This window comes from Boleophthalmus pectinirostris, unplaced genomic scaffold, assembly GCF_026225935.1.
Source record: "Boleophthalmus pectinirostris isolate CB_2022bp ecotype Guang Dong unplaced genomic scaffold, ASM2622593v1 HiC_scaffold_13, whole genome shotgun sequence".
NCBI lineage: Eukaryota > Metazoa > Chordata > Actinopteri > Gobiiformes > Gobiidae > Boleophthalmus > Boleophthalmus pectinirostris.
The window spans coordinates 9,902,054-9,928,650 of NW_026571036.1; the positions used below are offsets into that span (position 1 = coordinate 9,902,054).

Below are 26,597 nucleotides of genomic sequence, written 5' to 3' on the forward strand. Positions count from 1 at the left end.
AGAGACAAATGAGGCTCGGAGGCCAGTGACTTTGCCACTTCTTTAACAGCTCTGTGGAGAGGCGAGCCCGTTCAGTAATGCACTTTTTCCAAGATATTTTTGAGTAATACTTACAACTGTAATGATATAAATGCTACAGGTTTGAATCTAATCCAGGAGCTGCCCAGAGGGTTGGTGTAGTTATGACGGCGCTTGATGGTGTATTTATGCGTGTTGATGTAAATTAAAACTTTTTTTGAAAATGATGCTGTGTGCACGATGTTATTTTGGTAAACAGATGGAGGAAAATATTTGTTTCTCAACATACTTGGCTCTGTGTAAACGTAGCATTAGTCCACTTCTTTATGCAGTCTATAGGTCCACCAGAAAAGTTACTAACTGCATCTTCACGCACATTCATTGCATTCATTCTTAGGTTGAGAGCTCACAGAATTCCCCTCTTAAACAGTACTTCTTGAGCTTCTTAGTAGAGATGTGTTGATTTCTGAGTGTGACTAAGAGAGTTGGACACACTTCACGGCTCGCTGCGCACTGGAATATGTTGCTTCAGGACATTGAATTATGGTCAATCTGTCACTGCTAACAACAGACCGAAGAGACTTTCTAATACATGATACTAACTGTTCAGTCTTGATTTCAGTGCTAAGGAACATTTGTCCTATTTATGTAATTTTTTTTAAGTATCCGAACAAAGGAGTATTTGTTTTGAGTTTTGATTCAGATTTAAGCATCAGTTAAAAGTAGCTCTTGGCGTTCGTCCACTGATCGAGAATTTGGCGGTTCAAATTACAGTCGATTCCAGCTCCCACTGATAAATGCTTTTGTTGTATCCTTGGGCAAGACACTTAACCCACCTCATTCTAGATATATAAAAATTCTGGTCCTGATTTTACCATCTGTTTGAGCAAAAGTTGTCTCACTCCAGTACAAATATATTGTATAAACAGCTCTTGAGGTCAAAATAAGACGCTCGCTTTCGGCATCTAGAAAGCATTTTTATTGTCCGAGAATCAGGAAGTGTGTGTTAACGTGCTACTTGTTCCAATCCAGTTCCAACTTTATTTGTAAAGCACATTTTATAAACAAGTTCCAAAGTGTTTCACATAGCAGTGTGAAACATTTAACTCTAAAAAGTGAGCAGAATTATGGAACTAATAGAATCAATAGATAAAAGTATAATAATAAAATAATTTAACAAAAATAATATATAATAATATAAAATAATATATAAATTAAAAAATATATAAAATAATATATAAAATTTAAAAAAATCATAAGATAAGTGAGAAATAACTTTGGGCCACAACAAACCATTTGAAATAAACTAATTGTGTTTTTCATGTTTTTTTAAGACAGTAAAAATCAGGTACTTGTCATGATTTTTTTTGTTTGTTTATTATCTACCTTTTTTTTTTACCTTCCTAATATGTGTGGGCTGTCTTTACAAAACTAACTTTTTAATTATAATAGTTTTTCATAGTGGGAAGCTGATATATTTATCCAAATCTCACTCTGTGAACTAGTGCAGATATTTTTGAGTGCTTATTGGAAAAAAAAAAACATCACTTTTACCAGTGACTTTCAAATCTCTGCCCATAACCACCACACACACTGAATACATCATCAGTGTTATGTTTGGGTTTATGTGTTGAATCATTGCGTCATTGTGCCCCTTAGCAAGACACTTCAAGACACACATCCACTTCAAACACCGACAAGATGAGCGTTTAGCAGTTCTACGACGGTGACTCACGAGTGCAGCTGAGAAAAAGCAAAAATACTGACTCTACTGATGTATTAATGTAAAAAAACAAAAAAAAAACGCTTACATATGGCCTTGAATGTTTAATAAGAGTATTTTTAGAGCAATCCAAATGTTACCAAGCAACTACACTTTTACACATCGTAACTTTAATATTCATCCATAGTGTTCTCATCAAAAAGTCTCTCTATTTCAAAGGAACAGTATTTGAAATTTATAAACTTTAATATAACTTTTAGTGATAGTAATAGACTCACAGTAGCACACTAGCGAACTCACGGTGTCTCAAAGCAGACACTTTTATTAAAATCGTAAAACATGAAAACCACAACCTATTAAAATTCTAATTAATTAAAATAAAGACTACACAATTATTTTATAGTAATAATAATCATCATAATAAAACGTCTTTAAACTTTTAAAAACAAGATTTCCAAAGTGCTGTACAAGCAGCAAAGAACAACAAACAATGTGTCTAATAATAATTTTATATGTAGAATACTTCAGTTTGTGGTAAAATGAAAATGAATTATGCCTTAGTTAAAATTAGCATTAGCATAGCATTAGCGTTAGCACTGAGACACAAACAACACTTTCTAAACACAAACGTGGCCTCTGCTTAACTATTTATTTTATTTGTGTACTTTTTGACATGTTTTTCAGGGACATCCACTCACAGCTCCCTGTTCTTTAAATATTTATTCGTTTTAACACAACTCTGCAAAAACCACATTGAGGTAAAACTGAACAGGAAGTAGTGACGCTAACAGTGAGGTTGTGATTTATTTATTCTTAAATACAAAACATTGGACATGATGTTCCTTTTTTGTTTTGGTTATAATTTAGTGTTTTGTTTCTCAAGATAATTATCCAATCAGAATGCAGAATGATCCTTATATGAGTCTCCAGTTGGTTTAAACGTGGGCTCGTCTCAGATCTGAATAACCACGACATAAATCCCAGCATCTGCAGCCAAACATAACTCGGCGCTAATGCAGCCTCTGAATCTGTGTATCATTCGTTCATTCATTTTTCAAAATAAAACCAAAAATAAGAAAACGAAAAAACAACTATTTTCTTCATTATTTGTCTCCAAAGCCAAAATGAAAAAAACTGAAAACAATTTGTTTTTTCAGTTTTTGATTTTGTGTTTAAATGAATAAACCAGGACTAAAACAGGTCTAAATCAGGTCTAAACCAGCTCTAAATCGGTCTCAGTCCTGGTCTCTGAGCTTAAAGGGCCCTTCTCATTCAAAATCAACTTTTTTGAGCTTTCTACCTTCTAAGAGTGACGTGTGGGCCTTGTATATGTCGCTGAAGTGGTTTTGGCTTTTTTTTTTTTACAAATTGCAGCATATTTCTGCCACCCTCCCAACTACACCCTGCTACACCTATGACTCTTTTGACATAGCAGAAGGCGCTTCGCACCCGACCCCCTCCCCACTCCAGCGCCTCTGCCCCTCCTCCACCCCGCATTAGCTGCCAATTCCCACATGAACACCTAAACAAAAGCGACAGCATAAGCTCACTTCGTCCACCTCCAAGTCCTCGTCCGATTTCGGGTCCAACAGATGCGGGTGAACGCTCTGTATCGCCACGATGAATAAAAGTTTATTCCTGCCACTATCAGGGTGCACGCCTGTGTCCCCCTCCCTCCCTGAGATGGGCGGAGGAAGGGCGGCTCACTCAGAGCCTACGTCATGTTTGGAGGTATGGAGCCTGTGCTTTCTCAGGACGGGCGGGGGATGAGCAATAGCGGGACTTTCATAGTTCCTGGTCTGTGACTGCCTCCAAGAAATCAGTAAGATTTCATAACTATTGTGTAATAAATGTTCCAAAACCCAAACTGTGCTTGTATATGTACAGAAGATACAATGTGAAGAGTTATTTTGCATGAGATGGGCCCTTTAAGAAAAACTTGTATGTGACCTCTATTTGCAAGTTGAGCTGGCAACCCAGGTTCAGCTGTGGTCTTGTTATGATTGCACTTTAGGTCAGATTGTGATACGCAATAGTTTTTATTCGCTCAGAGTAAACCATGTCTAAACCGACCCAAGAGGCACTAAAAGATTTAACTGCAGAGCTCCATAAATACCACACTTGGAGAACCACTGCTGTCTCAAGTAAACTTTCATTTAAATTCTCTTGTTTTTTCCTGCTGTGCGACCCCCGGGCTGAAGCAGAACGTCCTGGACTGCCATGACATCAGCCACCTCTGGGAACAATACAGTCATATGTGCGTGTCACCACAAATAGAACCCAGGGGCATGATGGGTAATCGTGGCTAACAGGTGCGAGCGGTGGGTTATTTGCAGAAGTACACATGTCCACCGGGGGCATCATAAACGTTTTTTAGTGCCACTGTTTACCGCTGGTTTATGAAGGGGATTTCTCACAGCTTCATCTCGGCCTCTATTGGTTCAAATAGAGCTAGTTATTTAGAAAAGTGATAGGAAAGACTGTTTACCTTTAACTCTACTGGCATCTACAAACAAGAAGTACACTTTACTTTTCTGCAATTTAATGATTTTTCACAGTTTTTGACACCATGACAAATTTTATAGATTAAATTAAAATGACTTATAAAAAGGTCACAGTTTTTATTTTTGTGTTCTTTATTATTATATAATTATGATGTCCCTAATTAGTAAAGCTAGTAAAATAATTGTAACACTACTCCAGATTTGTAGATTGCAAATTTGTTTCTTCTATTAAGTTGTTTTAGATTAATATTGTGATTTAAAATTATCTTATTATTTAGATTACAGCTATAAACAGGTATGAGCACAATATGTTTTTTTTTTTTCAACTAGTTTCGTTGTAGTCATGCACCGCTGGACAAAGTGAGTGTGACGTCACCCACAGCGTTCAGTTCCAGTCAAATGAAGCTCACTGAGGCCTGCTGTTACAGGAGTAAATTTAGACCCAAGTTGAATATTAGGAATATGAATTTATTTACAGACAAAACAGCTAAATAAACCCCCCAGAATCACGTAGAGTGGGTTAATATGAACATTTTAAGCCCAAAATGACGAGGCCTACTGCAACAGTTACAGAGAGAGGTGCCACATTTTTTCAGTGTTAAGTCAACTTGAGCCAGAGTCGATGGAGCTGGAAGCACACCCATGAACACTTCCTATTTGGAATGGAGTGGCTAGCGGATTAGCTATGTCCATGCAGTATATTATAGTAGTAGAGGTAGCAGTTCTGGTTTTGGTAGCAGTACAGTCTAGTTAAGGCGGTGCAATTAATCGAATTTTAATCGAGATTTCGATTTGTGTGTCCAAACTCATATAATCGAGAAACAATTTAAAGCTTAATGCTTATTTTTAATATAAATTAGTATATTTAATTTTTTTTTAAATATAGAGATTGTAGAACAGCTGGATATATAGTTTAGTTTGGATACATTTATGTTTTTCTATGCCTTATTTCATGTTCAAAGCATATTTTATTCATTTTATGTTTTATACATCACAAAACTGCTCTAAGATACATATTTGTAGCCTATATTTATTTTCAGTTTGAAAGTTTTGGGTAAATTATCAATAACAAAGTGTTTTTTGTTTTGTATTTTTTGACAGAGAGAGAAATGCTGAACAATTGCATGATGTAACTAAAAAACAATTGTGATTTCAATATTGACCCAAATAATCATCAATAATGATTTTTTTTCCATAATCGAGCAGCCCTAAGTCTAGTAGAAGTAAATATTAAATTGTTTCCTACTTTCATATTAGTATTAGTAGTACAATCTCTTGCAGTAGCAGTAGTACAGTAGCAGTAGTAGTAGTAGTTATATTGCTATGTACTATTCTCTTGTAGTACCAACAGTGTTAACAGATGGATTAGAGTTGGAGAGTGCCACGTCCACCTCTGCTTTGGGTCATTTTGTAATGTCTAAAACAGTTGGCAGCCATATTGATTTTTCACTGATTCTGCATGTTCAGTACTCAATAACACGAAGTAGAGTTTTTCACTTTTTAACCTTTACAGTTTGTAAAAGTTGCAGTTACAAAGTTTCTGGCTGGATATTAGCAGCACAAGGCAGACCGTACAGAGTTTATTTTTAGCCGTGTGAGATTTAGTGAGAATTGACCCCTTCACCCCGGCAGCTCGGCACGGAATAAACACAAGAAATCAAGAGTACTATATCGTAAATACCAGGGAACAGAATAGCCCATAAAAAGGAGAATTCAAAGTAACAGACAGAGATAGAAAACTGACAAATATTTGGTGATCTGATCTATTTGATAATGTTGTTTCTTCTTTAAAAACAGACTTGAGTTGTGTTTTGTTTCACATTTAACACACAAATCTGGCATATTTAAGACGATTTTTTCTCTCAAACTGAAAACACTCCACCTTGTCATGTCACGTGGTAATACAGGAAGTGCTCCACTGTGTTTTTAAACTGCATACACCTTCAGTGAAGTCATTTGGATCATTTCAGCTCTGGATTTGCCAAAAAATCTACTGAACAAACGGTAAAAGGAGCTGTTCAGAACATTTTGAGCTTTGGAGATGTGAACAGACTAATAATAAGAAACAAAACACAGCTCTAAGTATGTTTTTAAAGAGGAAACAACATTATAACATAGAGATGTCAGATCACAGATGCTTCGTTTACTCTGATGAAGACCAAAGGACTGAAACATTGGCGTGATTTTAACTTTATCTGCCATGTGGTATTAAAGACTTTTCATTATTTTGTACTTTTTGAGTGCCTCAGTTTTTTCAACTTTGTATTTTGAGACTGATCCCTACACTGAAGAGCACCAAAACGACAATTCTGCACAATTTTTGTATATCAAAGTAGCACTCCTGCCCCCCAAAGTTTTGCACAAATCTAAGTAAGTTTTTGGTGAGTAAACAACATTTTAACTTGACTTAAAACTCACAACAGTCAATTTTGTAATCAGGGTGAAAAGAAAATGATCTAGTGCCCCAAAAGGGAGTAAATATAAAAATAACTTATGTTGAAAAGTGAAAAAAATCTGCACATAAACAAGAGTATAATGAATTTGGAACTGTTGCTACGGAAGCCCTGGAGGGTCATGTGATTGTCTTGGACTATGTGTAAAGTGCAAAGATTGATACAGAAGTTATTTTAATCAAATGAAACAGGAAACGCACCAAAGTTCTTGCAGAGGTGCAAATGCAAAGAGCAGTAATTTTAAAAAGTGAAAAAATGTATAGAACAGTCAGAAGCGATGGTCTGTGTACCAGTCGTTCTTTTGAATTTCAGTTAAGAACAAAAAACAGTAAAATGGGAAATGGGTTTGTTATTTCATTATTCTGCTTTAGTGTAAAAAAAAAAACCCCAAAACAAAACAAAACAAAACAAAAAAAACACAGATTTCGAAGATATAATTTAAAGTTTATTTTACACCAATCAAAAAGTCTCAGTGCCTATTTCAGGTTTTATATTTTATTTTCTTTGGTTTATATGCCCCGGTTATGCTGCTAAAAGAGAATAAAATATCAAAATTGCAAAATTGAAATAGGCACAATGACTGTTTTTTGATTGGTCAAAATTTGTCAGAATAATGAAATAACAAACCATTTTCCCATTTAATTGTTTTTCGTTCTTAATTGAAATTCGAAAGAATTAACGGTACACGGACCAACGTCCAAAAGCTTTTGTTATTTTAAAATTACGTAAATAAAAGTTTGGATATTGGCTATCTGAGTATGCTATGCATTTTTTCACTTTTTTCAATTGCTGTTACTTGCACTTGCACCTCTACAAGAACTTTGGTGCGTTTTCTGTTTCATTTGAGTTAAAAGAATGAGAACTTCGCACATCAATTACAAGAGATGGATGCGTCGGAGGAGAGGGAGCAGCCCAAGAACATAGAGAAAAATCCCGCACTCCGTCTTACTTGCAAATTGTGAGATTTATTAGGACAAACCGTGCAATGTTTCGGCACTCGGTCTTCGTCAGAGCTCAGGTGACCATCTATTTAAGATGAGAAGATATTTAAGATTTTTCTCTGTTTCATTTGATTAAAATAACTTCTGTATCATTCTTTGCACTTTACACGTAGTTCACGCCAATCACATGTCCCCACTAAGTTTCCGTAGCAACAATTCCAAACTCATTATACCCTTGTTTTTGTGCAGAATTCTCTTTGAAAATATTACAAATAAAGGAGAAAAGCAAATTAACTTTGCATTGTTAGGTTGTCAACAATTTCGAAAACACCTATGTATGGCAGCTATTGTGAGCAGAGACAAAAAATCTAAATAAATAAATAAATCGAAAGAAGAAATCACAGGTTGTCTATTAAAACTGCTCAAATTACCCAGTTTATTTAAGGCTTTGTGCACAATATTTATGTCATTAAGTGTCACTATGCATATTCATAGAGAGGATTTTCTGTAAACATATTATAGACTATTTTTATGTATTGTCATTATTCACCTTCTAGCTTACTTTTGCCTGTACCGGTTGCCACAGAGACCAATGAATTGAATATTGTAGCTGAACAATGTGGTTTTATGACACATAACTGTTCCTTTGGTTTGGGGATGAGTCACTGCCGCTCTCAAGGTGAACACGTTGAACCGTAGTAGGTTTATACTCACAACTCTAACATGAACTCGCACTCAATTGTGAATCATTTCTAAAAAAGTGTTTCTGGAGGTTGGACATCGATGTTTGGTCGATTTTTGGGGGTAAATACACGTCCCAGATGAGTTTGGCTGCTCCAGAATCGCAAAATTGGTATTATGGTAACAATTACAAAGCGAACAACCATAGACTAATGAGAAATTTCACGTTTACAGTTTGTGTGTGTGTAAAAGTAAGAAGCATATTTTTTGGTCTAAATGTTGCTCTGGAGTATAAGTCGTACCAGCCAAAAAATGCACAATGAAAATGAAAAAACATATATAAGTCACACCGGACTTTAAGTAGCACTTTTTGGAGAAATTTATTTTATAAAATTAGAGACCAGGAACCGACATTTCATCTTGAAAGGCAAGTCATAGTAATAACAATAGAACAGAGAACAACAGACTGAATAGGAGTTAATATGTTAATGTAACATATGCACAGTTATTTAGATAATTATAGCATAAACAACAGAACATAAGTTTACCAAACTCACAATCTCACTAAAAATCACTAAATCAATTGAATTCTTCATCCTCGGTGTCATTTCTGCTCGACCTCCGGAGATAAATCATAGATCCATGAGGCTTCTGTGTAGCTGTCGTCAGACTCAGCACCAGTTCCAGTTAGAATTATTCCAGCCTTTCTGAATCTCAACAGGATGGTTTCGATCGTCATTGAAGTTCAGGCTTTGTCTATTCATCCAGTGACTTCTAGGAAAGTTACATGTCGCACCTGCTCTGTTCCCATGAAGCTGTGTTCTCCATCCTCGCTTTCTGCCAGTCCCTCACAAGTTTCTCACTCACTCCAAACTTTCTTTCTGCTACTGGATTACTGTTTTTGGCTCAGTATTTCACTATTTTCGGCAAGACAGCGACTTTTTCTACAGGAGGCATGCGCAATAGAGCGAAGTGACAGAGGTACAGGAGTAATAGTAGTACTACATTCTGACATACAAGACTAGCACCCTCTTGCGGCTGTCAGTCTGATAATTTTAATATATAAATCGCACCGGAGTATAAGTCGCAGGACCACCCAAACCATGAAAAAAAGTGCAACTTATTATCCGAAATATACGGTAAAATTTTTTTAGAGCAGGGGTGTCCAAACTTTTTTCACCAACCGTATTTGTAGTGTACTGCCCCAGACTGGTCATCAATACAGTGAGACTTTAAAAGGGCCCATATAATGCTTTCTTCTGCTCAATCTTATAATGTTGTTTCTTCATCACAAACATACCTGGAGTTAAGGGCCATATCTCAATATTTAAAATATAACAAGACATTTTTTAAACTCGAAATGGATTCTGACATATTGTATTTATCGATATAATGCTTATATTTAATTTTGATTTCGCCGCTTTGCTTGTTTGCCTTCTCTGTGCTCGTCCCCACACGCCCTCGCCTCCTTGCTATGAACTGCAGGTGTCGACTGCCGTGAGTGCCGAAAGTTGCTGCCAATCAAAGCTTCTAGCACCACAAACCTCTTCCACCTTTACAGACAAAACCATCAGCAGCACATCCTCTATCACATAAAGAACACACATATTCCACTGAGTCGTGTCCTTTAGTCTGACAGCACTTACAGTTGCAAATTATCCATGTGCTTTTAAGTTTTGTTTCTGTAAAATGTAAACAAATGTGCGCAAAGCTGCATTAAACACAGACAGGCTGATGTGGCTCTGTAGTGGTTTTGGCTTATAATGTTGTAGTAATGTAAAGTTTATTTATGCAGAAGATTTTAATTAATAACCTACTGCAGTGTAAATTGTACAATAGTGTTTGGAAACGTTCAGTTTGATCTGCGCAGTGGATTGTGGGAGACCTCATAGCTCCTACGCTGGTGAGGAACATGGATTTATTAAAATAAGGAACCTCCCGAGCTTCCTCTGCTAAAGGAGCTCATGGTTCTAGTTATAGTATGGATGAACGAGTTGAGTTGTTTTATTTTTGAATGAAAAGAAGGAAATATATTTTATTTCTTCCTTTATTTAACAGTTAAATTATAATTTTTGTATACACAGATTTTTTTTTTTGATGTTGCAGAAGCACTTTGTTCCTCCCTGAACTGCCTCTTTGCACTTCAGTAAAAAAATACCTTGTGGAATTTGGCATATTTGTTTTTGCAGTAATTTTTCAGGGGTTATTTTTCCTGTACAGATATCGAGATGTATATCGTATATCGAAATATAGCAAAAATATATCGAGATGTATTTTTTGCTCCATATCGCCCAGCCCTACCTGGAGTTGTTTTGTTTGTTTTTTTTAATTCACACGTTTAACACACAAACTCTGCATATTTACGCTGTGTTCTTGTCTGGAACAGAGCATTTTAAACTTTTGTGATGTAAACAAGATTAATAATCAGAAAGGGTTACTCAAACATGTGTGAAAGGAAGTTTAAGAAAGATACCAACTTATATCAGAATGAGAGGGAACGTTTCATGCTGAATATGCTCCAAATCCACCTCTATTCATTTATCCAACCTTTGCTTTTTCGCGTCTTTTCCCAGGGGGCCTGAGCTGTTTCCGGATGAGCCACGAGGACCTGTGTGAGCACTCCCTGCACCTGCATGACGGCCTGGACCCGTGTGCCTCCTCCTCCTCCACGGGCCTGACGGGGGCGCTACCTCACTCCCTGCCCCTGGCCCTGCCCTCCACGCCGGACTTCGAGAACGCCGAGCTCACCCCCATCCTGCCCTCCCTGTACCTGGGAAACGAGCAGGACGCCCAGGACCTGCGGCTGCTCCAGAGGCTAAACGTGGGCTACATCCTGAACGTGACCACCCACCTGCCCCTGTACCACTACGACACAGGGCTCTTTGTCTACAAGCGCCTGCCCGCCACCGACAGCAACAAGCAGAACCTGCGCCAGTACTTCGAGGAGGCCTTCGAGTTCATAGGTATGGAGAAGATACACTATTTGTGAAGTAATTAAAGGACCCATTTTACACTATTTTTATGTTATAACGAGGGATGGGCATGATCAATTACTGATGCTTCAGTAACTGATCATTAAGAATTTCGTTGATCACATTCAAAATCAACAAACTGAATGTAGGTTGCTGTGCGTAGTGTAAGGAGACGAGGCTGCGTCTGACAGCACAAACACTGGAGTTGCGGCCTCACTTTCCCACGTTTCAGCTCTGGCACCTCCGTGGAGATCACTGTACCATTCAGTGAGTGTGTTTACAGCACATCAGTGTCCCGGGTATGATCGGGTTTTTTGAGTATCCCGGTTTTGTCATGGTACATGTACACACAGTATCCCGGTCACTGCAACATAAAGTTGAGTGCACTTGCGTCCAAAACACTTTTCAGTCTTTTCATCACAACAGAAGCCAAAATAAATAAAGTGACCAACATAAATAAAGTGAAATGATGTTAAATAAAGAGCTGCGCTAAACCTGCACACGTCCAATCTCTGAAAACATGAACCATCTCCAACGTGACACACACACAGAACAGACTCACCATGATCATAGAGAGAACACTCATATTCCACTGAGTCGTGTCCTTTAGTCCGACAGAAGCTGAACCACAACAGCACACCAGGAAAGAGCTGTTTTTTTCAGCGCTTATAGTTTATGCAAATTAGCCAGGTGGTTTTAAGTTTCATTTCTGTAAACCGTAAACAAACGTGCTCAAAGCTGCATTAAACACATTATAATCTCAAACGGGCTGATGTGGCTCTATCGTGGTTTTGGTTTATATGTTGTAAAGTTGAGTTTATTTATGCAGATTAGTAATAGTAATAATAATGATGATCATTTTAATATAAAAACGTTAAAGATTAATCAAAACAAATTAATCGATCGTTAAGAAAATTTTATCGAATGCCCATCCCTCGTTATAAGGTTGTTTCCTCATCACAAAAATACCTGGAGTTGTGTTTTGTTTCAGTCACATGTTTAACACACAAACCGTGCATATTCAGGCTGAGTTCTTCTCTCAAAATACACTCTGTTCCACTTTGTGATGTCATGTGGTAATACAAGGAATCCTCCACTGTGTTTTTAAACTCCATACACCTTCAGTAGAATCATGTGGTTGATTTCAGGCTTCGAAAATGGCCAATTTCTACTGAACAAAAGGTAAAAGTTAGTTGTTAACTTGAAAACAGAACTTGGAACAGAGCATTTTGAGCTTTGGAAATGTAGACAGACTAACATTGCCCTTTTTTATTTTCTTCTTTTTTTTTTTTTCTAAATGACGGTTGCTCAATGCCCACTTTTTTCTCATGCGCCTATATGAAAAGACGAGGGCAGAGGGTTTAAAATGACACAATATTTATACCACAGTTAATTTAATCACAGTTGCTCACCACAAACAAAACGATAGTTCAGTGAGCGCACTCGTATATCGTCTCCTTATTTAGAAACTTACACGGGTTCAAAATGAGTCACTGTGGAAACCCAAAAAAATGTAAAAGAAATAAGACACCCCTGACCTAAGATAACACCACGGTTCTCACAACTTGGCTAATTCTGAGTAAATAAATGCGTCGTGTGCGTTTGATTAGAGCTGCTTCTCTGAGTATGATCTGGGTAAGGACCTTGAAAACAGCGGTGACTCATTCTCAAGCCAAAGTAATAGGCCACGTTCAAATACAATTTTCATTCATTCATCTCCAGGGAAACCAGTAAACTCAAATTCACCACTGAGCCACTGAACAGTCGCTAAGGATATTACGAAAACTAGGTTGTCCTGATTATAATGAATAGGAAAATTGGTCTTTAATTTAATAGATCTGAGCAAAATTGGACTATTTACCCACGTCAATAATGAAATGAGGTTTTAAAAGCTGTAACAGTGGTTTCTTACAGTGGCATAGTGTTCACACCTCACTGTTACACAATCCCAAGTTCAAGTTTAATGGATTTACTCAGGAAAAGCATTAAGATCTCCATGGAGACAACGTGGCGTTCCCTCCAACAGAAAATGGATGTGTATATTAAGGGTGCGCTATGTAACTCTTCAGGGGCAGGGTCCGCAACCGTCTCGTCTTCATGGCAATCTTATTATCTTATATCAGTGTGTCATTCGTTCATTTGTTTTTCAATATAAAACCAGCAATAAGAAAACGAAAAAAAAAACAGTTTTCTTCTTTATTTGTCTCCAAAACCAAAATGAAAAAAACAGGTAACGATTCGTTTTTTCAGTTTTCGATTTTGTGTTTAAATGAATAACGGAAAAAACGGATAACGTTTCCCATTTCCGTGACTTCCGTGACTTTTGTGACTTTCGTGACTGCGATGCCGGAGTTTTGTGCTGCATTCGGATTGAACCATGACTGAATAAGGTCTAAAATAGGACTAAACCATTTTCAGTCCTGCTCTGGTCCCAGTCTCAGTCCTGGTCTCAGCCCCAGTCTCAATCCCAGTCTCAGTCCCGGTCTCAGTCCCGGTCTCTCTCCAGGTCTCACTCCAGGTCTCACTCCAGGTCTCAGTCCCTGTCTGGTCCTGCTCTCATTCCTAGTCTCAGTCCTGGTCTGGTCCCGGTCTAAGTCCTGGTCTCAGTCCCGGTCTGGTTCCGGTCTGGTCCCGGACCTGGTTTAGTCCTGGTTCAGTCTGTATGTGGTGCAAAAGTCCAGCAGTTAAAGTCACGTGAACGAGAAATGGCCATTATCCATTTTTTTTTTACCATTATTCATTTAAACACAAAATGTAAAACTGAAAAAGAAAAAAAAAAAATCATGACCTGTTTTTTCATTTTGGTTTTGGAGACAAATAATGAAAAAAACACCAGATTTTTTGTTTTTATATTGAAAAACGAATGAATGAATGATACACAGATTCTTATTGCTTTGCCTGAAATGTCCCATCGTATGGCATTAAGCTTATCTCTCTCTGTGAAGCCAAAAGGCCAAGTTACAGGTCAGATCTGCTGAGAGGCGACCCAGCTGAGAGTAAAAATGCATGATTTTCCAAGACAATAAAAACACTAGTAATCTCATACAAGGAAGTGGAATAACTTTAATGCCATACTGTGGAACAATCCCAACAAATCTCTAAAGTGTACCATTTTACCAAATTGTACCAAAAGTAAAATCTGTTTTGTCACAGTACAGACATGTTATATTCTAAAAGCAGTTCTTAAGGTCAAAATTAGACCACTGTGTACTGTCTGCATCTAATTATAAAAAGTAAATAAGTCCAGTAGGTCTGTCACGATAAATACAATATTGATCAATACATTATCGTTCAATACATAGCAGATGGAGAAATATTTTCTCTGAGTCACTATTTATCGTTTTTTACTTTTTGTACTATTACGATAAAATATGAGTTGTACAGGGTTGAATGAATCACTTCTATGACTCATTATAAATACACACGAACTACTAAAGAATTCTATCTGCTATCTATTTATTGCGGTTTGTTTTCAGAATAGTTTTTGGGAATAGTTCTGCTTTAGTGTTTTTGTGTCAGTGGACTCGTGCACATCCCGCTGGACTTAGACTCATTATAGTCAAAGCACACTGACCTCAGAGGAGTGTCAGAGCAGGTCCGGGTGAGGTGTGGGCTTGCGGAAAGAATCCATAAGAAGTCTATTTTTTGTAAAAATCAGGTGTACCTCTACTTAGTCTACTTACTCTATAATACTGTTACAAAAAAAAAAACACACACACACACATTTTAGATTCAAATGTGTAACGTTAATGATTCACATATACATATACACTATCAGTCAACAGTCTGGACTCATCTCGTTCAATGTTTTTTTTTTCAATATGTTTATTACTTTCTACCTTTGAAATGCATACAAAGGAAGTCAAATACATGAAGTAAGGTATATGGAATTATGTAGCAAAGGAAAAAAAGTGAAATAACGTTTGAAAAAAAAAAAAAGAAAATTGATTGAAAGAGTGTGTCCAAACCTTTGACTAGTCATGGATGTTGAAATTAGCCAGGCTGGCGTCACCTAGTACCTCCGCTCAATTTCATTTCTCTCTAGTGACAAGGTCAGGAATCAGAATACACTACACAGTTTGCAAGAACCCCAGAAGTTGTAGACTGCGCACCGGCCAATCAGCGAAGAGCTGTGAAGCCATGACATCAAACTCAAGTGCCTATCTGTGTCTCTTTTGTGGTCATACATTTTGTGTTGGCAACGATTCCGGAGATCGAGGATTTAAAGCCAGAACATAGAGAATGTTTAGTGAATTTTATCAACATTCTCTATGTTTTACCCTTCTTCCTACAGGATTTGGGAAAAGCTTAATACACCAGTTAGCCCTGCTAGTGACGCATTACATACATCACGACCAAATAGCAGCGATTGGTTAAATAAAAAAAGTACCTGCCTACTGTCGAGCGAAAGAATCCTAATGCTGTGAGGTCAGACGGTTTCCATGAAGTGAAACCAGCTGATGAAGCAGGCTATGTTTAAATAGCACCATCTACATTTTACATTTCATCAGATATTCTAAGTAAGATATATGGAATTATTTAGTAAAGGAAAAAAGTTGAGTTGTTTTACCCCTTAACACCTGAATTTATATAGATGTATATAAGAAATGTTTTGTGTATGTTTATTCCTCTAAGTAGATGGTAAATGAAGTAGAGATTGATTTGACTATAGCAAAAAAGTAAATAGAAATTTGAGTATGTTTGGGTATCTCGGCTGCATTCCCCCAGTACCGGTTAGTGCATACACAATACCTTCCTAGGAAACTTTGGCAAGCACTAACCGGCACTGGGGGAATGCAGCCGCTATCTCAGCTTGTATCTTGATCCAAGCGGTTTGTCACATATTTCTGACGCCCAGTGTTAAGTGGTTAACTTTTTTAACTTTTTTTTTTTATGTATTTGATGTCTTCTGAATGTAGAACTTAGTAAACATAGAAAAGAAGGATTGAATGGGAAGGTGTGTCCAAACTTTTGACTGGAAGTGTACATAGATCTGTACATTTTCCATCCGTGTAGGACACTGAATGACTCATATATTTCCCTTTTCTCTACCATTACAGAAGAAGCCCAGCAGGCGGGCATGGGCCTCCTGATCCACTGCCAGGCGGGCGTGTCACGGTCGGCCACCATCGTCATCGCGTACCTGATGAAGCACACCTGGATGACCATGACGGACGCCTACAAGTATGTCAAGACGCGCCGTCCCATCATCTCGCCCAACCTCAACTTCATGGGCCAACTGCTGGAGTTCGAAGAGGACCTCAACAACGGCATCACTCCGCGGATCCTAGCGCCAAAGCTAATGGGCGTAGAGACGATTGTTTAAAAATGAGGTTGCGTTCATGTGCTGGAGATTTGGAAGGGAAAAGTCAGAATAATGTTTGGGCTGTTTTTAAAATAAACATCCAAAACAAAAATGTACAAATGTTTATATTTTTATATTTTTCTACGGCGTATAATCACATCTGTGCGCTTTTGAATGCTAGGGATAAAACAATACATTTAAAGGAGCATAATGTAACTTTTCAGATAGAGGGTCCAAATATTATTGCTTGGTTTGAAATGTTCCTGTTGGCTTTAAACGTATCTCCATGGACACAAGCAAATGACATTACCAGACCAAGTTACAGGTCAGAGCTATGGACAGTTGATGCTACAATGTGGTATGCGTGTTTTTCAGGATGCTTTGGTAAATTAAATCATTTAATGCCATACTGTGGAACATAGCAGGCCAATTGATAATGTATCCATGGAGACAAAAAGATGGTGGACCCCTTCCAGATAAGTTACAGAGTGTGTTAGGCTACAAAAATACATTTAACTTTATGTTTCATGTGCAGAAGATCTAGAAATTTGAGATTTTAACCTTAAACCATTTACATTTTGAAAGCAAATATTCAGAATTCAACAAAAACAAGATTTTTAGAATGTCACGACGTCACATGAACGCAACCTATAATGTAAAAAAAAAAAAAGGCCCCCATACAAAAAAAATAAAATAGTCACATTCAAGACTTTGCAGATAACCCAAAGGAGGACGAAGTGGCTCAAGAAAATGGAGGAGAAAAACATTTGCCAAAAGATTTCAAAGGGCAATTACACTGACACAAAAAACTCTTTCTGGAGAGTCAGAACTAGGGCGGCCATGGCAGTGCCTGTCTAAAAACAAAAAATATATATGAGTACTTAATATCTGACGTGTGTATGTTGCTCTATTTTTATACAGGGGTCTATGGGGTCGACCAGCCCGAATTGTGGCTTTTACTGTGCAATAATTTTAAAAGAGTGGAATGCAACATATATCTGTATATATTGGTAACATTTACACAAGATGGCCGGCGTTTTGCTGGTGACATGTTTGGTTGTTGGAGTCGTTTTGGGGGGAATCGGTGGGTTAAAGGCTGCTTTCATAACTTGCATTTAAATCTGTTTTAATAAATTGAATTATAAAGTGCGTATAACAGGTTTCTATGATTCTCAAATGACTTTTTGATGGGATGATACCTGTTGTAAATAAAAATTGTAGTTTTACACAGTTTAAGAAGCAATTTGTGAAGAAAAGTTGAAAAATATGTGTATTTTTGAGAGTTCTCACACAAGGGAGGATTTTGCCCAAATGTTCGGCACAATTTACACTCAAGAAACTTTTTTTTTAGTGTATTTTAGGGATGTAACAATTCTCTCGATACAAAATTTTCACGATATGCATCCCACAGTATGATATTTTATGTAGGCCAACAAAATTGTGAATATGCTACTTTTCTCTCGTTATAATCCAAATAATGAAGATTTAAAAGTACTTAATAATCTTTATTTCAGCGTGTAGATTGGACTGAAACAGTGCAAAGGATCTGTCAAATAATAATTTCTGTGTAAATTAGAGGAGTTATGGCCTTGTTGCTAGGTAACAGTTACGAAATTCCCTAGCGTAATGTCATGATTTTTAACCAGGAAGTACAATTTTAAACCTAAAAAATGTGAAACTGGGCAATTTTTACATTTTCATTTGGTAAAATCTTAAATATAACAAACTTAACAATGTTTTAGTAAATTCAGACTGTTACAGGCACTTTAATTTTGATTCTAAGAGCAAAATTTTAATCTTTTTTTTTCTTGTCAGGTTGCATGTAGCATTAAAGATTGTGTTAAATACAAAATACAGAAGACTTTTTTTTTTTTTTATCTAGGTAGACAAAAATAGACAGTACATTCCCTTTAGTTTCTGTATTAATTTGAATAAAAATGATAAAAGATTGCATAACAGGTTTAAATGCAAGCTTTGAAGGCGTCTTACTGTTAGCTTGTTTTATCCATAATACAAAACACTTTCTCGCAGCTTATGCTTTGTCAACTGTTTTGATTTTTATCTAATTTTATTCACAAAATTTAGGCAATGACATCTTTTTTTTTTACCCATGGATGCTTTACTGTTTTTGCCAGTTCTTACAGATATTACAAACACATTTAGCAATAGCACATATAGCGTAAACACACAACCATACAGCCATACAAGCTTTACTATGCATGGCTGTTAGCAAACGAAAGCAGGCTACGCTTTGAATTATGGATATTTTTAGCAGGGCTATCAATTCTTTATTTGTTTTCATGGTGTAATTTTTATTTTGTTTCCTTTTTTCTCGCAAAATCGCGCGTAAATACAAATTCTAATGCTATCTCTTTATTAGCTCAATGCCCGAAATGCTAATGCTAAGTATGCTAATGCTAAGCTAAGTCAAACAAAACAGTTTAGTTCATTATATTTCACTGACAGAGTAACCTATAATTTGGACAAAAAGTTGCTTATTTTTTTACACTGTTGACTCAAAATATAATTCATAAGTCCCCAAGTTTAGCTTAAAGGTGTATTGAGTAACTTTTCTGGCGGATAGTTCGTCAAAAGCTTTTTTAATGGAAATGTTATCGCTTCATCTGGAAAGTTTCACAGTGAGATTAAACCTTTCTATCTTCATGGAGACCAAACCAGACCAAGTTACAGGTCAGATCTGTGAAGTGGCGACCTCACTCGCTGTCAGAATGCCTGTTTTTGTTTTGTTTTTTGGCATTTTTGAGCAGTAAAACCACCTGTAATTGAATAAATGTAAAGGTAGAGCTATTTAATTTCTCACTGTGGAGCATTCCAGGCAGAGCGATGACATATCCATAGAAATCAGAAGGTGACAGACCCCCCAGTGAAAAAGTTACACAGTGCAGCTTTAGTTTTTCCACCCACCTGATCATTATTATTCTGTTGTGTTTTTCTTGTATTTGGTGCTGCCACATGCTGCTAGTGCCTCTATCCAGCGCTCTGAATTCTATGGCACTATCGAGTCACTCTACAGATACAGAGACCGTGACCAACCCTGAGTAGAATGCAGAAATTAAAGAGCATTTAATGTAGCCGCGCGGTTAGTAAGTGATTTGCTGAGCTAGGCATGGGAAGCTGCCAGAAAGCCCGGAGGTACAGTGTCCATTATGCAACGCTGGTCCCATGGTGCGTTTGAAGCTCGACCGAGAATTACAAATCAAGTCTAGAAGACATGCACTATGGTTTGGCATGTCATTAAAATGTAAGACGAATAAGAAGAATAGAAGAATTAAGATAAAATTGTTATACTGAATCACATTTTTTAAGATTTACCAAGATAATTTAGTTTTTAATTTTGAGTAATCCTTTATGAGATTATTTCCTTCTGAAAGATAAAAGTTAAACATTAGGGGTGTAACGGTACACAAAAATCACGGTTTAGTACGTACCTAGGTTTTGAGGTCACGATTCGGTTAATTTTCGGTACAGTATGTGAACAAAATGCAAAACCATTTACTTGTTGTTTATTTGTGTTTTTATTAAAGTAACAATTTATTTTAACATTATACAAACGGACAATAAAATAAATGCAAAGTGCTGCTTGGTAATACTAATAAGTTAAATAAAATATTGTCAGATAAGCAACAAATGTGTGAAGTATTATACAAAATAAATTCCTTGTAAACAGTCAACAAAACTTTTCAATAAGTAAAGTGCTGCACTAACAGTTCCAGCATGAAGTTTTACTCAATCTTCATATTTTTGGCCAGAAAAACCAACTTGTCCACATTGTCTGCAGTAAGTGCAAATCTGCTGCAGTTACAACGTCCCCAGAGGCTGAAAATACACTTTCACTCGGGACAGAGGTCGCGGGTATGGGAGGGGTGGGGGCAAAAGGTGAAAAGCGAGGACCAGGACGCGACCAACATAGATTTGCGAGGATTCACGTGGTTCGGAGGGATGTAGTCAAGGCGAGGGACAATTGTTGTCAAAGCGGACACCCTAACTATAAAGCTCTGCGGGAAACACTGTCCCAATCACAGACGAATTCCCTAGTAAATATTAAAGAGCCAAGCCTTCTGTGTAGCTGCTCATGTAGTGGCTGAATGTAAACACACAGAAACTGCGCAAACTCACTCGTGCACCGCCCTGCACCAAACCGAATGTCCTGTACCAAAACAGTTCAGCATGAATACATGTACCATTACACCCCTATAAACAGTCAATATAAGAAACTGACTCCAATTCAAAACTCAGAACATAGGATTCATTATGATCATCCTTCCTTTCGCTACAAAACACTTATCTCCCCGTAAGTATGTTGACAATATAGCCACGCTGCTAATTTGTACTTTCAAAAGGTTTCAGTCCCAACTGTGGCCAGCAGAGGGCATTACACACCTTATCCAAGTATTCTAGATGGAACTAAAATCACTGGTGCTGATTAACAATACATTCACCTTAAAAGTATTCAGTATATTTTAGTTTACGAAGTCATAATCCATCTAATTATAATGACCGGGGAAGTACATGTGGTGCGCTGTTAGCTTGCTAGTTGTTGGTAGCATTACAGAGGCCAGTACTGCATCTGTACATCTGAAAGGTGGTGAATAAAAGATGCTAGGAAGGCAATAGAAACGTGAGGTTGGACTGCTGCAAACTATTTCAAATGTTTTCACGTGTTTTTAAGTTTTAAAAATCCAATACCGAACCTTTAAAGGCTCCCGAAAATGTTAACTATGGGAGCTTTGAACACAGGTAAAAACGTGTACTTAGTTTATCCATTCAGTGCAACTCCTCGCTATGCAATTCAAATATAGCAGGCTCTTTTCTTGATACCATGTGACTGTTTCGTTATAGAAGAATGATTTTTTGCAGTTTGCTCTTTTGAATTTCAAAGTGCTAATGTCGTGTTTAGTTCTTGCTGTTTATCTTGCTGTCTCACCTGGTGCTCCACAATATTCATGCACATTTGTAGGTTGTGATTAACATTTGTTCGGTGACAAAAGACAGAAAAGAGGCTGTGTTTTAAAATAAGAAATTGTGTGTGGTCAATGGGTTTCTCTGTAAAGGTCTAACAATGTTGTCTTGTATAGGACTGGAGGCAGGTTCGTGTGCTTTTGGCCTATGAGGGTCACCGGCCATTACTGCACTGCTGGATCTATTACTGCTGTGAAATATTTGGGGTTTTGTGCAGAGATTTTGAAAAAAAATGTACAAATGTCAGAGAAAATTACTAAAAAACTGATACATATTCTGTTAAAAAGTTGTGCTTTAACTTTGACCTGAGTTTTGACTTGCAGGCTTACTTGCCAACAACAAAAACCAAATGTGCAATGGACAGAAATAAAACTATCAAGGTTGAGTCAGAACTGTTAAACTAGAGCAAAAAATAGGGATAAAATAACACAATATTGAGCTGAATTATACCATTGGGAATAATACCTGTCATGCCATTTGGATTAACTGTTTTAGAGCCTGTAAGTCGTAACTTTGGGCTAAAACTTACATAACTATAATTTAAAATCTGTATGTAGAACTGGTTTTATGCCATTTGAATATTATCTAATCTTTTTATCATCCGAAACATGCACAATTCTCATTATGGATTTCTGCAGTAATAACCCAAATTGCAGAGGTCAAAGTAACACAGTAAGCATATATTCTATTTTCTTTGTATGCATATAATATTGTTGACTATTTTTGCACTGACTATATGGACAAAAGGATTTATTTTTTCCACAAAAGGTGCTATTATATCGGAGGCCTTCTCCCACACCTTTTTGCATGAATGCTCAAAAGAGAACCCTGGAAAAGGACTGGCGTCTCTTCTCCTTCTACAACTACTTCTACTTCTACTCCTCCAAATGTTGCCAAAACGAAGCACTGTACTTTTGTAACTTCAACTTGTGAGCTTTGAAATAAACAGGCTTCAAGTTTGGGTTGGTCTCCAGATCTGTTTTTTCTTCCTGTTTCAGTGATACATTTGTGATGGTTGTTGAGCGTGAGCAGTGGTGAAATACATTTAGATTAAAGGTGCATTATGTAATTTTTCTGATGGAGTGTCCACTACTTATCTCAATAGAGAGGTTAGCAGATGATGCCAGGCCAGGAAACTTCACAGTAAACATTTTCAACCCCAGAAACTCAATAAATGTAACACTGGCTGTGGTTACATGCACACACTTTTGGAGTTATAAGACTATTAAAGTTACATTTCTTTTCATCATGGTCCCTTTGATTACTCACATCTGATTTTGTGGTTTGCATTTCATTATATAATCTTAAATGTCAGATTTCAGCATGCATGTGAACATAGCAGTGATAAATCTAATGTCATACTTTGGAAAATTCCATACAAAGTAATAATATCTCCAAGAGACAAACCAGGTGCTGGACCCTCACTGGAAAAATTCAAAAGTGCACCTGTAATGCCAACTTTATCCAGTCTAATCCAACTTTATTTGTATAGCACATTTTATAAACAAGACAGTTTCCAAAGTGCTTTACATAGCAATGTAAAATATTTAATATTTAAAAAAAAATATATAATAAAAAATTATGTTTGCACCATGAGGAAACTAATAGAATAAATAAATAAAATAATAATCATTAAATCTATTAACAAAAATAATAAAATAAATAATTAAAAGCAGTACTAAAATAAATAAATAAATAAAAAATTATAAATAAAATAAATAAATAAATAAAAGTCACAGAGTACCACACAACTCATGAGATATTAAAAGCCAGAGAATAAAAGTGGGTTTTAAGACGACACTGAAAACTCTCCCCTGTGGGGCTGTTCGGATGTGGACAGGCAGAGCGCTCCAGAGTTTGGGGCGTTTTCTTGAAATCAACTCAACCTCAAGTTGATTAGATTTGTAAATATGACAATTAAATACCTCTACTTCACCAGAACAGCATTTTAATACAATACAATACATTTCCGGGCAAGTAAGTTTAAGTATAAGTTACAATATAATACAATTCTTCTAGAGTCACATTATTGGTAGAAAGTCTGCCACCTGTTTGTCTCCATGGAGATGTTATAGCTTTGCCTTGAATATTTCACTGTACAGGAACAATAAAATGATTCATGCCCATGGGTAGAAGCAGGTAATGCCACATGGAAAAGTTACAAGACATATCTGTGGAGAGACGAGCCTGCTGACAGTAAGAATACATGTTTTTTAAGACACTTTAAGCAAAAAAATACCTGTAACTGTATATAATAAATGCAAGGAGGACAGAGTTTTAAGTTTAATACATTACAGACAAACCATTTGCAAAAGATGCGCTGGTGATGTCGTAACTGTAAAAAAAATCTGTAAACATAACTTTCTGTTGTTGTCTGTCATATCCTAACCCCAGCCGCCCCTCCAGTCTCCTACATACAAACTTAACACATACAGCCCAGCAATCCGCTCTGTGTCCTACACGTGTTTGGGGACTATATTTACTCTTCACTTCAGTGTCTGGGGATAGTCTGTTATGAAGGGTCATGATCTCCCCCATTGGAGCGGGCCCGGAATAGCAGCGTTTAGTGTTGTTTCTAATTGGGAGTGATGAGTGGTAGGTCATATCCACGCTCTAGCTCCTATCAGCAGTGTGCATGCGGGCTGGGGGACAGGAATAGACCGGCTCTGCTCCGAGCTTCATACATGGACGTATTAGGGAAAGAGGAGAAGAGGAGAGCGCTCAGACTGTGGACATTGTAACATCATCACGGGGCAGGGAGGGGCCGGGGAGGGGTTATCGAGGGGGGAGTCAGTAGCAAAAAAGTAGGCAGTGGGGTCATAAGACTAAAACCAGTGTTATCTTACTTGTGTTTCTTTAATTCTGTTTGCAAAATATACTATTGTTACTGTTTTATATTACTAAATCACCTTGTTAAAGTTATTTCTATGTAAGAATAAAACAGACCTGGGCATTGTACAGCTCCTGGGCCACAAACGACCCTTTGGTTGACTGGCCCATTTAAGATAATTTGGAATTACAAAATAAACATATTTTATACTTTTATCTCATGCATGGACTAAAGCTGCATTGATTTTGTTTTAGAGATTTTTTTTTGTAAGGCAACCTCATAACATATATTCTTACTAATCTTACCAGCTTGTCAAATCAATGCTATTTACTGCTTTTTTAAATAAAGAAATACAATTAATATTATGCAGAATTGAGTTAAGCATTTTGGCCCGGCCAGCCACAATATGTTCAATTTCTCATGTGGCCCCATAGAAAAAATAATTGCCCAGGCTTAAAAGTCCAGTCTCAGTCTCAGTCTCGGTCTCAGTCCTGGTCTGATCCTGGTCTCAGTCCTGATCAGCCGACAGTCTACGCGGGTGCACCTCTGGGTCCGTCCCGACACTCAGTCCTGGTTCAGTCCTGGTTCAGTCCTGGTTTAGACCTGGTTAAGTCCTAGTTTAGTCCTGGTTCAGTCTTGGTTCAGTCCGTATGCGGCACAAAAGTTCAGCATTGCGGCATTTTTTCAGTGAAAACGTGACAAATATTGTCAACAATCATCCCGCTTTGTGAACGCAAGTTTAGTAATCCAGCAAGCTCTGTTAGCATCATATAAGGTGGCATAACAAATAGCAGAGGAGCTGATACTGCCGAACTATAACATGGACATAATTTTTAAAGACAAGGAGGACACAGGAGAGGACCGCCTCATGACGCAGGTGAGTGCAGTGCAGGATACGGACGGACACATGCTGTGTGCGTGTCTTTGGAGACACGACTAAAATGTTTGCTCTCGTATGTAGGCGACTGAAAGCAAGGGTGCGATTTGTCCAAGTTTGGTAGTGGTTCTGTAGCCAACCTGGCGCCACCTGGTGCCTCTGCCCAATTTCATTTCTCTCCAATGACTAAGTCAGGAATGAAAATACACTCGACAGTTCACAAAAACCTTGAAAGTGGGGGTTCGGGCACCAGCCCATCAGCGAAGAGCCATATTCTGTGTTGGCAACAATTCCCGAGATCAAGGATTTAAAGCCAGAATAAAGAGAATGTTTGGTGAATTTTATCAAGGGGAAAGACATTATTGCCCTTCTTCCTATGAGATTTGGGAAAAACTTAATATACCAGTTAGCCTTACATTACATACCACATGACCAAATAGCAGTGATTGGTTAAATAGTAACCTGCCTACCGTCAAGCAAATGAATTCTAACACTGCGAGGTCAGACGTTTCAATGAAGTGAAACTGGCCAATGAATCAGGCTAGTGCTTCTGAGGACAAGGACGCGAAATGTTTTCTTCTTCCTAGGAGAGACATGATAGAAAATAAGTGAGACTGAGCACTGATGTACATACACAGTCTACAGTCTGCACTTTTAATTTAATGATTTTGAAATTTCATTTTCATTATTTTACAAACGCTGTACATGAGAACTGAATGAACCACCACTGTTCATACCAGCTCATCCTTTCTTCCCACAGACACAGGGCGCTCTGAGGTCACGGCCTTCACCCCACGTCCCTCCACAGAGACGCAGCCCGGAGCAGGTGTCCAGCGCTGACAGCCCCCAAAGCTCCATCTGAGAAAAGACTGTAGCAGAGACGGGCGAGCGAACAGCAGCAGAACAATGAGGGGAGAGAGAGGAAGAGAGATCATATCAAACTCTGCTGCCTCTGCAAAGATAACAACCAGAGCTATCTTCTCCAATCTGCTGCGTGGTAGTGCCGCCGAGCATGCTGGGTAATTTCTAAAGAGCAGCGTCTTGCGGGGAGGCGGAGGTGCAGGCCAGGACTCAGCGTGCACACTCCCCACCATATGTCCAAGCACATTTTAGGACACAGGATGGAGAAAAACATGTTATGACATAGATAAAAGTGACCCTAAAACTGAAATAACTGTTTATCGCTTTCATATTAAACAAGGACATTTCATTAAGTATTAAAACAAAGCAGTGTAGAGCAACAAACTAATCTCAACAAAAAGCAGTTATTTTGGTACTCTACTTACTAAAATATATTATTTTAAAGGTCCCAT

General features: G+C 37.5%; 1 protein-coding gene across 1 annotated transcript in view; it reads left to right on the forward strand.

The window, feature by feature from the left end:
* Positions 1-22,538, forward strand: part of dusp10 (dual specificity phosphatase 10) — a 29,797-nt gene extending 7,259 nt beyond the window's left edge. Inside the window, exons 3-4 of the mRNA XM_020929345.2 lie at positions 10,894-11,283; positions 16,353-22,538. Coding sequence (XP_020785004.1) covers positions 10,894-11,283; positions 16,353-16,618 — 656 coding nt within the window. The 3' untranslated portion in view covers positions 16,619-22,538. The remainder of the gene's footprint in view (positions 1-10,893; positions 11,284-16,352) is intronic.
* The last annotated feature ends 4,059 nt before the right edge of the window (positions 22,539-26,597 follow it).